The 14,330-nt window shown below is 41.7% G+C and overlaps 1 protein-coding gene across 3 annotated transcripts in view; it reads left to right on the top strand.

The window, feature by feature from the left end:
- The first annotated feature begins 6,253 nt into the window (after positions 1-6,253).
- Positions 6,254-14,330, top strand: part of SIMC1 (SUMO interacting motifs containing 1) — a 95,800-nt gene continuing 87,723 nt past the window's right edge. For 2 of the 3 annotated variants that reach the window (XM_067732783.1, XM_067732780.1), the window contains exon 1: positions 6,254-6,509. In XM_067732783.1, coding sequence (XP_067588884.1) covers positions 6,381-6,509 — 129 coding nt within the window. In that variant the 5' untranslated portion in view covers positions 6,254-6,380. Of the gene's footprint in view, positions 6,510-8,892; positions 9,037-14,330 lie in introns of those variants that run through there. The other variant, XM_067732781.1, reaches the window with a different exon arrangement.

Genomic DNA, 14,330 nt, shown 5'->3' with positions numbered 1-14,330 from the left:
AATCAGGATGGAGGAGGTGGTCAAAGAGGCCACCTTGTCTATAACGTTTGAATTTTTTAATAAAAGGAAAGTATTCACATATTTTTATTGTGGTTAAAATATACATAAAATTTACATTACAGCCATTTTTAATGTTCAATTCAGTGGCACAGTACGGTCACAATATTATGCAACCATCAGCACTCTCAACTTCTAGAACTTTTTCATCATCCCAAATAGAAACTCTGTACCCATTAAATAACTCCCCATTTCCCTTCCCCCAACCCCTGATAACCTCTATTTTTCTGTCTCTATGAATTTACCTATTCTAGGTAACTTACGTAAGTAGAATCATAAAATATTTGTCTCTTTGTGACTGGCTTATTATATTTAGCATAGTTTCCTAAACTTTCATCCATGGTGTAGCATATGTCATAATTTCCATCCTTTTTAAGGCTGAATAGAATTCCACTGTGTGGATATACCATTCATCTGCTGATGAATCCTTGGGTGATTTCTACCTTTGGCTATTATGAATAATGCTCTGTAGATTGGTGGATAAGTATCTGTTTGAGTCCCTGCTCTCAAGGCTTTTGGGAAAATATCTAGGAGTCAAATTGCTGGATCATATGGTAATTCTAACTTTTTGAGGAACTGCCAAACTGTTCTCCCCAGCAGCTGCACCATTTTACATTCCCACCAGCAATGCATGAGGGTTCCAATTTCTCCACATCCTTGCCAAAACTTGTTTTTCCCTTTTTTTTTCTAATAATAAGCCACCCTATGGGTGTGAAATGTTATCTCATTGTGGTTTTGATTTGCATTTGCACATTTTTTTCATGTACTATAAATGTTTAATTAAAAATTATTTTAGAAGAAGAAAGTAAGGGATCAGGATTTGTTTTCTTCATTCACAAGCAAGGGATACCTTCTTCACTGCTAAGCTCTGTGATAGAGGCCAGGGCTGTCCTGCTCACAGTTGCATCCCCAGCCCCTAACAAGGTGCCTGGTACCTAGTAGGCACTCATTAAATAGAGTATCCATTTGAGGAATAAATGACTGCATTATCCTCCCAATTTATGTATGAGTTGAGGGGAATAAGTCTATGAAGAAGTGTCACCTTGAAAAATATACATGCAAATATTATTCAGCCATAAAAAAAAGGAAATCCTACCATTTGTGGCCATATGGTTAGACCTTGAGGGCATTTTCCCAAGTGAAATAATTCAGACAGAGAAAGACAAATACTATATGATCTCACTCATACGTGAATCTAGAAATGCAAAACTCAGAGAAAACGAGAGTAGAATGGTGGTTACCAGGGTCTGGGGGTTGGTGGGGGGAATGGGAAGATGTTGGTCAAAGGGTACAAACTTTCAGTTATAAGATGAATAAGTTCCAGGGATCTAATGTACAGCATGATGACTATAGATAATAATACTGTATTATATACTTAAATGTTGCTTTACTGTTCTCACCATAACAACAACAACAAAATGGTAATTATGTGAGATAAAGGATGTATTAACTAACCTTATTGTGGTAAACATTTCCCAATATATACATATATAAAAACATCACACTGTACACCTAATACTTACACAATGTTATATGTCAATTATATTTCAATAAATCTGGAAAAAATAATATAAGTCATCCAGAGGAAAAAGAAAAATACACATACATACTAATTTCTGAAAAAAACATCATCATAAACTTGGGAAGTCTTGGGTAGCAGCCTGTTTCAAGACAGATGCAGGATGGCCAAGAAAACATAAGTGACACTACTTAATGGTTTTAAGAAAGGCAACTTCGGGGTGGTATTCATCCATCTGGGTTGCCAGATAAGGACAAGGAACTTTTCAAGTGTATTCATATTATACAACCAGGGACCCTATATTTCCTGAGTTTCAGGCAGGATGGCTGATGAGAAAGATATATACAATCGGAACACTGTTGTACCCCTGAAGTCTTATCACTATTTGTGTGTTTGAAAGTCAGTTACTAATATTAATCACTTTATCATAAATTCTGCAACAGAAGTAGATATTTGAATTTTTTTCCAATTTGTTCATAAATCCATGAATGAACATTACTTATTGTAGATGGCAACCATCCATTGCTTTTCTCTAGCTAAAGAGGATGGAGGCCATTCATCTTGTTCTCCCATTCCCTTCCCACAAGTTTAAAGGGCAGTAAACTACTCCTCTCTCCACTCCCCAAGCTGAGAACTTGTCTGAAAGTCACGGAACTATTGCCCTGCATGAGCCCCTGATGCCCCTAGGGGTGAAGGAAGGGAGGAGAGAGCTAGTTGATGCTAAGAGAAGAGCACCAAGATGGGAGCTGCCTGCATTCCCTTCCTCCTTGAGTTATGCACGTAAATTCTCCATGGGTGAGTCAACTGGAGAGCACAGAAGGTGGCTGAGGCTTAAGGCCCTTGCTGGCACTCCCCAAGAAGCCCCTCCAGACAAAGATCCCCCAACAACAAAAGGCTATATGTTAGACTGCCCCTGGCAGGGACTGGTGGGGATGTCTGGGAGAAAGGGTTTAGATTGACCTCTCCTACATTAGAGAGTGCACAGGGGAGGCCCCAGAGAGCAACAATGTGCCCATTCCAAGTAAGAGAGCTGGCATCCGGACTCCTGACACATTGGGAGAACCGTTACTGAAGTAGCAACAACCAGAAGAAAAAGAACAGATAACTCTTCATGGACAGTCTTGCAGAGAACATTCTTTCTCCCTCCTCCTCATCCTTACTTAGGAGCAGAGCCAAGCAGAAAGAAAGGGAGTGACATTACCACTCCCTCCACTAAGAACTGTTGTAGCCACAAGTCCACCTGCACCAGGAGAACGGGAAGAGCTATGAATTAAATAAGAGATTAAAGATTTTAAACGGGCAGGCCTAAGTCATAATACTTGGAATGGTACTGTATTAGTTACTGAAAGTGACTGCAATTATGGGACCAGAGTAGAATATTCTTAAGGGAATCCGTTCAACAGAGTTAAGTGAATTTCTAAAGACAGTGGTAATGGTTATAGGGGAAACAAATTAAATCGCTTCATATTTATATCTCACAAGTGAAGACTTTACAAACTGGCTATATACTTATCATAATCTATAATTATTTACTAGTTTATTGTCTTCCCCATAAACTATAAGCACCATGGATCAGAGACCATGTCTATGTTGTTCACTATTGTATCCCTCGAGTACAGCATATATGCTCAACAATAATTTGATGAATGTAGATTCCTTATCTTTTAAAGATACAAACTGAAATGTCTGCAGAATAAACAATGTGATGTCTGATATTTACCTTAAAATAATTCAGGAAGGTAGAGGTGAGACAGTGCGTGGGAATATAAACAGAACAAGATTGATAATTCTTAAAGCTGGATGATGGGTACACGGGGTTCATTATAATCTCTTTTGTTTAAGTTTTTAAAATAGTGGTAGGGCCTCCCTGGTGGCGCAGTGGTTGAGAGTCCGCCTGCCGATGCGGGGAACACGGGTTCGTGCCCCGGTCCGGGAGGATCCCACATGCTGCAGAGTGGCTGGGCCTGTGAGCCATGGCCACTGAGCCTGCGCATCCGGAGCCTGTGCTCCACAACAGGAGAGGTCACAGCAGTGAGAGGCCCGCGTACCGCAAAAAAAAAAAAAAAAAAAAAAAAAAGTGGTAAAATTATAATTGTTTCTTAATTTTTTTCTCAACATAATATAAAAACATCTAAATATACATAAAAGGTAAAAGTGAACACCCATATAACGACCATGTATTTGACAATGTTAATGTTTTATTATATTTATTTACCCACATCTATCTTTCTATACATTTATCCATCTTATTTTTGATGCATTTCAAAGTAATTTGCAGACTTCATTACACTTCACTCCTTAACACTATAGCATGCATATCATAAACCTCAAAAATTTTTACCATTTCTTTTTTTTTAAGGTAAAATTTACTTACAGTGAAATCATATATTTACTATATGTAAACATATCATATATTTACTATATAAAATAACATTAATATAATCTACACAAAATACATATTATTTATATTTGTCCTTATATTTAGAAGTTCATGGCATGTTATGTTTGTGTTCTTCCAAAATTCATATGGTGAAACTCTAACCCCACAATGTAATGGTATCTGGAGATGTGGTCTTTGGAAGGTAATTAAGGTTAGATTAGAGTAGGGCATGAGGGCATGAGGGTATCCTCATGATAGGATTAGTGCCCTTATAAGAAGGCCATTAATCCTCACCCTCACCCTCCCCTCTCCCTGCATGCACCCACTGGGGAAAGGCCATTTAAAGTTATACTGAGAAATCTGCAACCCAAGGGAAGAGTCTTCACTGGGAACTGAATTGGTCAGCACCTTAATCTTGGAATTCCCAGCCTCCAGGACCGTGAGAAAATAAATTTCTGTTGTTTAAGCCACCAGTCTATGGTATTTTGTCATGGCAACCTGAGCACACGAAGGCATAGTGTTATTAGGAAGCCACTGAAGGGGTTCATTACATACTTTCTTAAAGAGCACTCTGGCTGAGTGTGGAGGAAGGAATGAAATAGGACAAGAATAGGTTCAGGAAGACTGGATAGGAGACTATGACTACTGACTAGACTAGAGGTGATCTTAGCTTGCCTAGAATCATAAGAGCAGAGACCAAAAGAAGCAAGTGAGTACAAGAAATATTTAGGGGGTAAAAGAGACAGGATTTGTTGAGAGCATAAAGCTGTGCCATTGCTGGCTGGTAGTACCACCAGTCACTAAAGTAGGGAACATAGAGAAGAAGCAGGCTTTATTTTTGGAGGGCCAGGTAGGGGGATGGAGGTTGAGTTCAGTTTTGGACATATTCAACTTGAGATGCCTATGAGGTTCAACAGACATTTGGATATATATATCCGGAGCTTTGAGGACAGGGCTGGGCTGGGGATAAACATATGGGGGTCACCAGCATAAAAATTATCATTAAAGCATGGAAACGATTGAGACTGTGTAGGGAGAAGTATGGGAAGGTCATGAGGAACACCATGATTTAAGGAGTGAGTTAGAGGAGCAGGAGTCAGCTAAGAATGAAAAGAAGTGGTAACAAAGGTGCTGAGCCACAGAAGCCCAAAAAAGAAGTTAAATAAACTAAATGTTTAATGGCATTTGGTGAAGACAAACAACTTAATGAATCCCTTCACAACAAGGATGATTTCAAACATACCACCAGAACATCTGAAATCTGTTGGCCATTGATCTGAGGTTTTCAATGCGTGGTCCCCACAAGAGCAGCATCAACATCACCTGGGAACCTGTTAGAAATGAAAACTGGGTGGCCCCACCTCATAAACCTACTAAGTCAGAAATCCTGGGGTGTGGCCCAGCAATCTGTGTTTTAACAAGCCTTCTGGGTGATTCTGATGCTCACTAAAGTTTGAGAATCGCTGCTCTAAGCAGTGCTTAGATAGCACCTGACAACCATTCCTTTAGGAACCAATCCCCTTTCCGATAAACACATTTTCCTTGAGCTCTGTTAATACATTCTGCCAAATTGCTAGAGCCTGGGCAGCAAGATTTGGTCAATACCCCATTTATTGTAACACAGATCCTATCCTGATTTTAACGTTCCTGCTCAACAACCAACTACCTACCGCTTCTCCCTCCACTGGGTGTATCTTTTTTTCTTATTCATAACCTGTAAATATAATGTCTGCTCCTTCATCGCTTCTCTTTGTGCATTTTTTTCAGTCTCTGATCCTGCTACCAACTGAACAAATCTCTAAATCTCAGTTTAAATTCCTGAGTGACATATATTGTTGGTGAAACCACAAATTGGTACAATTTAGTAATTTGGCATCATTTATCAGAACAGAAACAGCGCCTTCGACCTAGTAATTCCACTTCTAGGAAATGATCCTACAAAGGTACTTGCACGTGTGCAGAAAAGGGACGCTCTTCGGGTGAGTATGTCGAGGCTGTCTGGGTCAGAGAGGCCTGTTCACACCTCACTTCACACTTGAGTCAGAAGCAGCAGGGGAAGCCCTCACAGCCTCAGCGTCCCGCACGGCCGTCCCCAACACCGGCCCAAGCCGGCTGCGACTTGATTTTCTCTCGCTTTCCGGGAAGGGAGAACGAGTGCCACCGCCAAAAGCCGTGACCGCGGCCCTACCGGCCGCTAGCCGCCCGCCGCCTGCCGCCCGCCGCCAGCCGCCAGGGGGCGGTGCTCCGGAGGGGCGGGAAGGGGCCGACGGGGCGGGGATCGGGGCGGGGCAGTCGGGGTGATGGCCCCGGTTGTCGTCGCCGTCGCCGCCGCCGCCTCAGCAGTAGTAACCGAAGTCAACGCCGCCGCTGCCGCCTCCCGGGTTGCCGGCCGTCCGCGCGCTGGCTCGGCCGGGACCCGCAGCCATGGAGGACTTCATCGTGATCTCGGACGACAGCGGCTCCGAGAGCTCCGGGGGGACCCGCTCGGGCCGGGCGCGGAGGCTCCGCCGGGCCCTGTCCCGGACCACCGGCGCGCTGCCCCGCCGGACCGTGGTGAGTGAGCGAGCCGCCGCTTCCCGAGCCCCGCCGCGACCGGAGCGCCGCCTCCGCTCGGGCCACCCTCGGCCCGGCCCGCTGGCTCCGGCGGCCCCGCCGCCCGACCCTGGGCGCCTCACAGCTGCAACCGCTTCCCGCCTTGCCGCCTTCCTGTCGTGTTCTACCCTGAGGAGTGCGGCTGGCCTGGGTCGGGAGCCGGGCCTCCCGGGCTCCGCACTCAAGCCCGAGCGGGCTGAGGCTGGAGAGTGGCCGCCGAGCACATGGACGAGGTCCGGGTGCGGGGGGTGCAGGAGCCCACAGCGGGCGGCGGTCTCAGGCCGGGGCGTGCGCTTCCCCGAGCCTTGGCGGGGGTGGCGGCCGGGGGGCCCGGGGGCACGCAGGGTCCTAGGGGTAGTCCCGGACCTCGAGGCGGGGACGCGGGAGCGTGTAATTGTTTGGCTTGTGGTGGGTACAGATGTATGCAGGGAGGTAACAGGAGCCCGGGCGGGGAGGGAGGGAAGCTGGGGCCTGGGCCAGATGGTGGCCGCGCTCCAGGGCCTGGCAGCCGAGCGAGGGGCCCGATTTTGGAGTTGTGCAGGAGGGCCGTTTATTTCTCTTAGGAAACATTTACCAGGCTCTAAAGGAATAAGGAGGGAAACATCTTGCACGATTTCTTTTTCCCTCAGGCTCTTTGTCCTTCTTCCTAAGGTAGTGAATAAAACATCTATGGTCCCTGCCTTTCTAGAATCCTCCACAGGTATTTATTGAACCCCTACTATGGGCCTGATGTTCTAAGAGCTGGGGATGCGATGGAGAACACAACATTCGCGGCTTCTGTCATAGAAGGTGATATAATCAACAAGTGGCTATTGAGTACTCAAGGGATGGGAGGTGGGCAAGGCTTTCTATCAGGAGACTCCCAGCATCAGACTTCCAACAATCTTCCCAGCCTCCCAAAGCCACACCCCAGAAATAACAGAATTGTCACACTGATGTTATTTGTAAACCCCTTTCTTCCTTTGCAAATACTTCATCAAGACAAATCTAGCTTCTGCTTCTCCAATCCCCTTCCCATTGTTTGTAGTCCCTAAGCCTCCACTGTGAGCCACTTGAGGTATAGTGCTAAATCTAGGAGGTCACTGTAGAATAAATGACATGCAAAACCAATTAACTTATAGTGCTATGTTGCCATGATTCAAGCAAGAGGGATCCTCAATAAATTTCAGTAAAGAATTTAGATGAGATGGACAGACAAAAGATTTTCAAGGTAAAAGTGACCCAACTTGGGAAGTGAATGGATGTCCCTAGTGCTGTGACAGTGTGAGGGACATACTAGATCCACAATAAATATTTGTTGGATGAAAGAATGGTTGACGGAATGGGAGAGCGAGCAGTTCAGATGGATGTTTGACGATGAGAGCAAATACAGTAGGAGCAGGCTTGGGGTGGAGGGAATGCTGCATTCAGTTTGAACGACAGAGGACTTGAACTCTGGAGAAAAGTCAGGACTGGAAAGATTTGGTAACCATCTAAACAGAAAGGAGCATCGAAGGTCTAATTGTGACCGAGATAATCAAGGGAAAGAATATAGAAAGAAAAGAGGTGGAAGAAAAAAATACTGCAGAATAACTCCCAACTGCATCTCCTCCCAGTTCCTCCTCTTTCCTATTCCTCCTTCTCTCAATCCCCCTTTAATTTGTCCTTCCTACTAACTTTGTCCTTTGCTCCCAAGTGGTATCCATCTTCCCTCATCCTGGGTCAGCTTCCTTCTTCAGGTGCCCAGATGTCATCCTTATCCCAATCTGTCGCGTGTGTTGTGACCCTTCACACACATACATAGGGGCACTCTCAAACTGCCCCCCTCCCCTCCCTTGTGACCACCCAACCAAGCATTTTGATTTGGAGCTTTTCGAATTGAAGAGAAATGAAGGGCAAGTTCCAGAGTAGTACCCAGTGTAAATCTTGCTTCTCCAGAGACTTACTCCACCTTTCTAAAAACTCTGGGCTAGTTCTCCTTTTATCTTTCTTGCAAGTTAGATAAGGGTGGTATGATAACCACACAAAAGATCAGAGGCATTGAGAGAGCAAGGTTATAAAGCCTCAAGCGCCTTTGTCCAGCTTTTTCTCAAGGCCCTGAGGTCAGAGAAACCTCTGTTTAAATACGGAACTCGGAACTCCCCCACCTCCCCCCCGCCCCCGCCCCTGCCCCCAACAGCTGTGTGAGCTTTGGCAAGTTCTGTCATCTCTCTCAGATTTTGCATTTGAGAACATTAATACCTACCTGGCAGGACCATTAGAAGGTTTTTAATGAAGCAATGCAAGGAAAATGCCAGCATAAACGATAGCTTTTGCTACACTTTGTGCTGTTTCTCAAGCTTGGGAAGCAATGAAATGAAAGAAACAAGTTTTGTAATTTTTTTTTCTTTTTTACAAATATTGACTGAGGGGAAACAACTTGCTTGAATTCAGGAAATCAGAAACCCATCTCCAATGCTGAAGTTGATGTTTCTGAACTTCTGGCTCTTAACCTGGGCTTTAGTCTTCAGTAAGTTGATGAAATGTGTCTGTGTTTTTTTATAATATTTATTGCTTTTTTTCCCCCCTACTTATAAAAGCAGAACATATTCAGATAATTTTGGTTGCCCTAATTACAAAAAATTGAGAAATGTATATAGAAAAAAATTTAATTGCCCTTAATCTCGCTATCCAAAAATAACCAATGTTAACATTTTGAAGTATGCCTGGCTAAACTTTTATTTGTAAATACCAGTGTGCACTCATACATAGCCATGTGTCATCCCCATATGTTTTTGCAAAAATGAAGTCTTGCTATACTTCATTGTTTTCAGTTTGCCTTTTCTTTTAATATACTTTTTATCTCTTTCTGCATCAATAAATACACATCACCAATATTTTTAATGTATTTCATTGTACAGATTTATAATTACATTTCTCTTTTCCTATAAATGGATATTATGCTGCCATTTCTAAATTTTCTCTATTATAAACAACTCAGAAATTTCCTCATAAATAATCTTTGTACCTTTGTTTGTTTGTTTGTTTGTTTAGGATAAGTTCCTCTTAGAAGTGAGATTGCTGAGTCTAAAGGTATGCCCTCTTTGGAGGGCTTTTGATATATATTGTCATATTTCCTACAGAAATCGTGCACCAATTATATTTTCACCGTACCCCTTTCTCCACTACCTAGTCAATATCTACCCCTAGATCCTGTCAATTTATTCAGTATGTAAATATTTATTGAGCACTTACTATATGCCAGGCACTCTTGTAGTTGCTAAGAATATGGCTGTGTAACAAAACCAAGTCCCTGTTTTTGTGGAGATTTCACTTTAGTCAGAGGGAGACAAAGAATAAACAATCACATAAATGTCATTTCAGAGTGTTAGGAAGAAAAGTAAGGAATTTTTGTTCTTTTAATATTTGCTGATTTGATAGCCAGATTCTGTGAGCTGTCATGGTTTTAATTTTTTCTATGGTTGTGGATTGTGATTCATTCTCTCATTAAATACATATTGAGCACATGCTCTGACCTTGGGTACCAAAGGTGAACAGGATGACAATGGACCTACATTCTAGTGAGGAAATAAGAGCAATAAACTAACAAATAAGTGAACAATGTAATAGAGAATAATTTGGGTGGGGTTGGGAGCGTTAGATTGCGTCTTCAAAGAAGGCCTTTCTGAAGAGTTAATGTTTGATAAGAGAACAAAATGACAGATTTGTTATGAGAAGATCTTGGGGAATAAAGTAGCAGTAAAGGGTGCAGCAAAAACAGAGGCTTGCAATTTGGAAGGGGCATGACTAATTGGAAGAATCAAAAGGCCAGTGGGGCTAGAATGTGAGTGAAGGACAGAGTTGGAAGAGATGAGAAGTAGGTGAGCTAGGTTATATAGGACCTTCTAGACCACAGTAAGGAACTTGGATTTATTCTTATGTAATAAGAAATCTTTGAAGGGTTTTTAGCGGGGGAAAAACATGATCTGATTCACACTTTTAAATGGTGACTTTAGGGGCTTCCCTGGTGGCGCAGTGGTTGAGAGTCTGCCTGCCGATGCAGGGGACACGGGTTCATGCCCCGGTCCGGGAAGATCCCACGTGCCGCGTAACGGCTGGGCCCGTGAGCCATGGCCGCTGAGCCTGCGTGTCCGGAGCCTGTGCTCCGTGACAGGAAAGGCCACAAGAGTGAGAGGCCCACGTACTGCAAAAAAAAAATAAAGGTGACTTTAGCTACTGTGAGAAGAAAAGACTGTAAGGCAAGGTGACCATATAATTTGTCATCCAAATGGGGATTCTTTTGCAAATGAAAGGAGTTACTAACTGGACCGGGTATCAAGCAACAGGTGAAAACTAAACTGTCCCAAACAAACCAGCTTCACCTTACTATAAGGGGACAAAAGTGGATCAGGGAGATCAGTCTTGGAGGTTCATTAGTAGTCCAGACCAGAGATAATTGTAGCTTTGTAGGTGGTGCAACTGGAAGACTGGAGAGATATGGAAGGCATTTATAAAGTAAATCCTGATCTTTGGATGTGGTTAATGAGGGAAAGGGAGAAATCAAAAATGATGCCCTGGTTTTGGCCTGAACAGCTGGATGCAAGTTGGTGTCAGTCACTGAAGTGAGGAAGACTTGGGGAGGAACAGGGTTGGAGGAAAGATTCAAGATTTCTCTTTAAAAGGTGTTAAATTTAAGATACCGGTGGGAGAGCCAACTGGAGATGCAAGGTATAAGGTTTGTACTGAGTTTGGAAGCCAGGGGAGAAGTCCTGACTAGTTTGGTGTCATTAGCACATAAGTTGTAAAGTCATTGACCTAGAAGAGTTCATCTGGGTTGACAGTGTACAAGAGGAAGAGCATCCAGGATCTAGCCCTAGAGCATGCCACAGTGCCTGGCCCAGGGGAAGGCAAGGGGAGGAGGAGCAGCTAGTGAGGTTGGAGATCAGAGTGTGTGCTTGGCATGTAGGAGAGCTGGACGTCTTCCAAGTTTATTAGAGATCTCTCTCTCTCTCTCTCCATATGTATGTATGTGTGTATATATATATATATATATATATATATATATATATATATATACACATATATACACACATAGGGTGTGTGCGTGAATTGCCTGTTCTTATCCTATTGGGTTTCTGTTTGTTTGTGTGTTTACTAATTTGTCAGTTTTACTCACATAGTAAAGACTTTTTATAGGTTGGATTGGGTCCTCCAAAAAGATGTGTTGAAGTCCCCACCACCACTACAGAATGTGACCTTATTTGAAAATCAAGTCATTGCAGATGTAATCAGTGAAGATGAGATCATAGAGTAGGGTGGACCCTTAGTCCGATATGACTAGTATCCTTATAAGAAGATGTGAAGACAGAGGGAGTTATGCAGCTGCAAATCAAGGAACACCAGGGATTGCTCGTGACACCAGAAGCTAAGAGAAGGGCACAGAACAGATTCTCCCCTAGAGCCTTGGAGAGAACATGGTCCTGCAGACACCTTGATTTTGGACTTCTGAGCCTCCAGAACTGTGAGAGGATGTTGTTTTAAGCCAGCCAGTTTGTAGTAATTTGTACTAGGAAACTACCCCTGTGTCATACATGTTACATATTTTTCCCCACTTTTGATTTCTTTGGTTTTCTTTACAGAGGTTTTAAATTTTTACATAGTCAATTCTGTCACCCTTTTCCTTTATGATTTCTGTCTTTGTTGTCATACTTAGAAAGACTTTCCCCACTCCTAAGATTATAAATATTTTTTTTCATTAATCCACCTGGAATTAGTTTCAAAAAAAGAATAGAAAAAAAAAAAGAATAGAATGGTAATCTAATATTTTTCTCTCCAGATGGTTAGCTAGTTGTCCCAACATCATTTATTGAATTATCTGTCCTTTTTCCCCAGTGGTTTGAAATATTACCTTTATCAACTAATAACCTTCGTGTCTATTTGTGGACTTTGTATTTTGACCTTGTTGCATGCTGTTTTAATAATAAGCAGAGGAAACTTTTCATTGCTCTTCTTTTTTAGAATTTTTCTGGCTAATTTTGCATATTTATTCTTTCAAATAACTTTAAAAATCACTTGGTCAACTTCCAAATAATTTTTACTTTTAAAATTGGGATTGCACTAAATTTAGAAATCTGTAGTTTGTGATGTTTTATTTAATGAAGTTTTACATTTTACATGTGTATTTGTGCATCTTTTTTCTTTATTTTTTTCTTTGTTTTATGTTGAGAAAGATATTTCCTGTCCTGAGATTATTTTCCTATTATTTACTTATTATTGTTCATTGACTATCTCATTTTTAACATTTATTTCTTTAATTCATCTGAAATGCTTTATATAGCATGAAGTATGCTTACCATTTTCCATATACTGTATTGCCTTATTTCTAAGACAACACTGAATCTAAGACTTGCTGTTAGTTTAAGAACAGCTTTTCAAGAAAAAAGAAACTACCGCATGAAATGTATATACTATTAGATGCATCCTGATTGCAGATGTATGAGGGAAACATTCTGGATATTAGAATTTATAATATATGATTTTAATCATTTGTCTGGGAATCATTTCTTAAATAATATTTTTCTCCATTTATCTGAAACACATTTTTTATACCAGATTATTTTAAGCACTTGGATCTATTTCTGGGTTTTCTTTTATGTTTCATTGATTTGTGTATTCTCAATGTCAGAATTTGACTGTCTTATTTTTGTGGTTTGATAGTATTTTTTTTTTTTTTGGTATCTATTCGAGCAAATACCTCTTCTCACTTTTTTTTCCCCCCAAAAGTTCATGTCTGTTGTGACCATTTAGTCCTCCAAGTGAATTTTAGAATCATCTTATCAAGGATTGCATTAGATCAGGGTTTCTTTGGGCCAGATAATTCTTTGTTGTGGGAAGCTGTCCCGTGCACTGTGGAATGTTTAGTAGCATCTTTGGTCTCTACCCACTAGATGCCAGCCAGTAGCAGCAGCCCCTTCACTTGTGACTACCAAAAATGTCTCCAGATATTGCTAAATGTCTCCTGTGGGGGGCAAAATTGCCCCTGGTTCAGAACCACTACATTAGATTTATAAGTTAATTAAAGGAGTTTAATTTCTTAATAGTATTGTCTTCCTAATTGGAAGCACAGTTTAACTTTAATTTTACAGGGCTTCCTTCTTGGCAGTAATAAAACTTTAAGACTTTCTTTGTTTGGGTTCTGTGCCTTTCTCATCAAGGAGCTGGTATTTTGACTCAGAGTGACTGTTTGGTACATAGAACTGACCATGTTAATCATGGTGAGCATCACATAGTAAGAAAAGTTGGTATTTATGCCAGGCACCATGTTGAGTGCTTTGCACGGATTAACTCATGTAATCTTCACTGCAACCCTATGAGGTGTAGGTACTATTATTATCCCTATTTGATAGATGAGGAAACTGAGGTAGGTTCAACCAGGTGCTAACTGATAGAGCAGATTTACCACCACTAGTGTCAGTCTTGAAAATCCTGGGGTGAACTTGCAAACCTCTCACCATGTTTCCAAAGGAACATCCTCTGGGGATGCTGGAAATAGTTAAGTGGAAAAAAGCAAATTGCAAAGTATAATTCTATTTTTCAAATGTGTGTTTTTATCAGAATAGACTCACCAGTGTTTTTTAATCCAAAAATTATTTTTTAAACCCTATCATGTACTTTAAAAATACTTTTTAAATCACTTTCTCTTTCTCAACCCCTTCTCCCCAAAATTGCAAGTTCCCTGCTGGACACAGCCACATACTTAATGCCTCAAACATAGTAGGTGCTCATTAATTATTTATTCAGGGAGAAACAGAATTCTTATTATTG

Source organism: Pseudorca crassidens, chromosome 3 (assembly GCF_039906515.1).
Source record: "Pseudorca crassidens isolate mPseCra1 chromosome 3, mPseCra1.hap1, whole genome shotgun sequence".
NCBI lineage: Eukaryota > Metazoa > Chordata > Mammalia > Artiodactyla > Delphinidae > Pseudorca > Pseudorca crassidens.
This window is presented reverse-complemented; position numbering and strand designations above follow the sequence as displayed.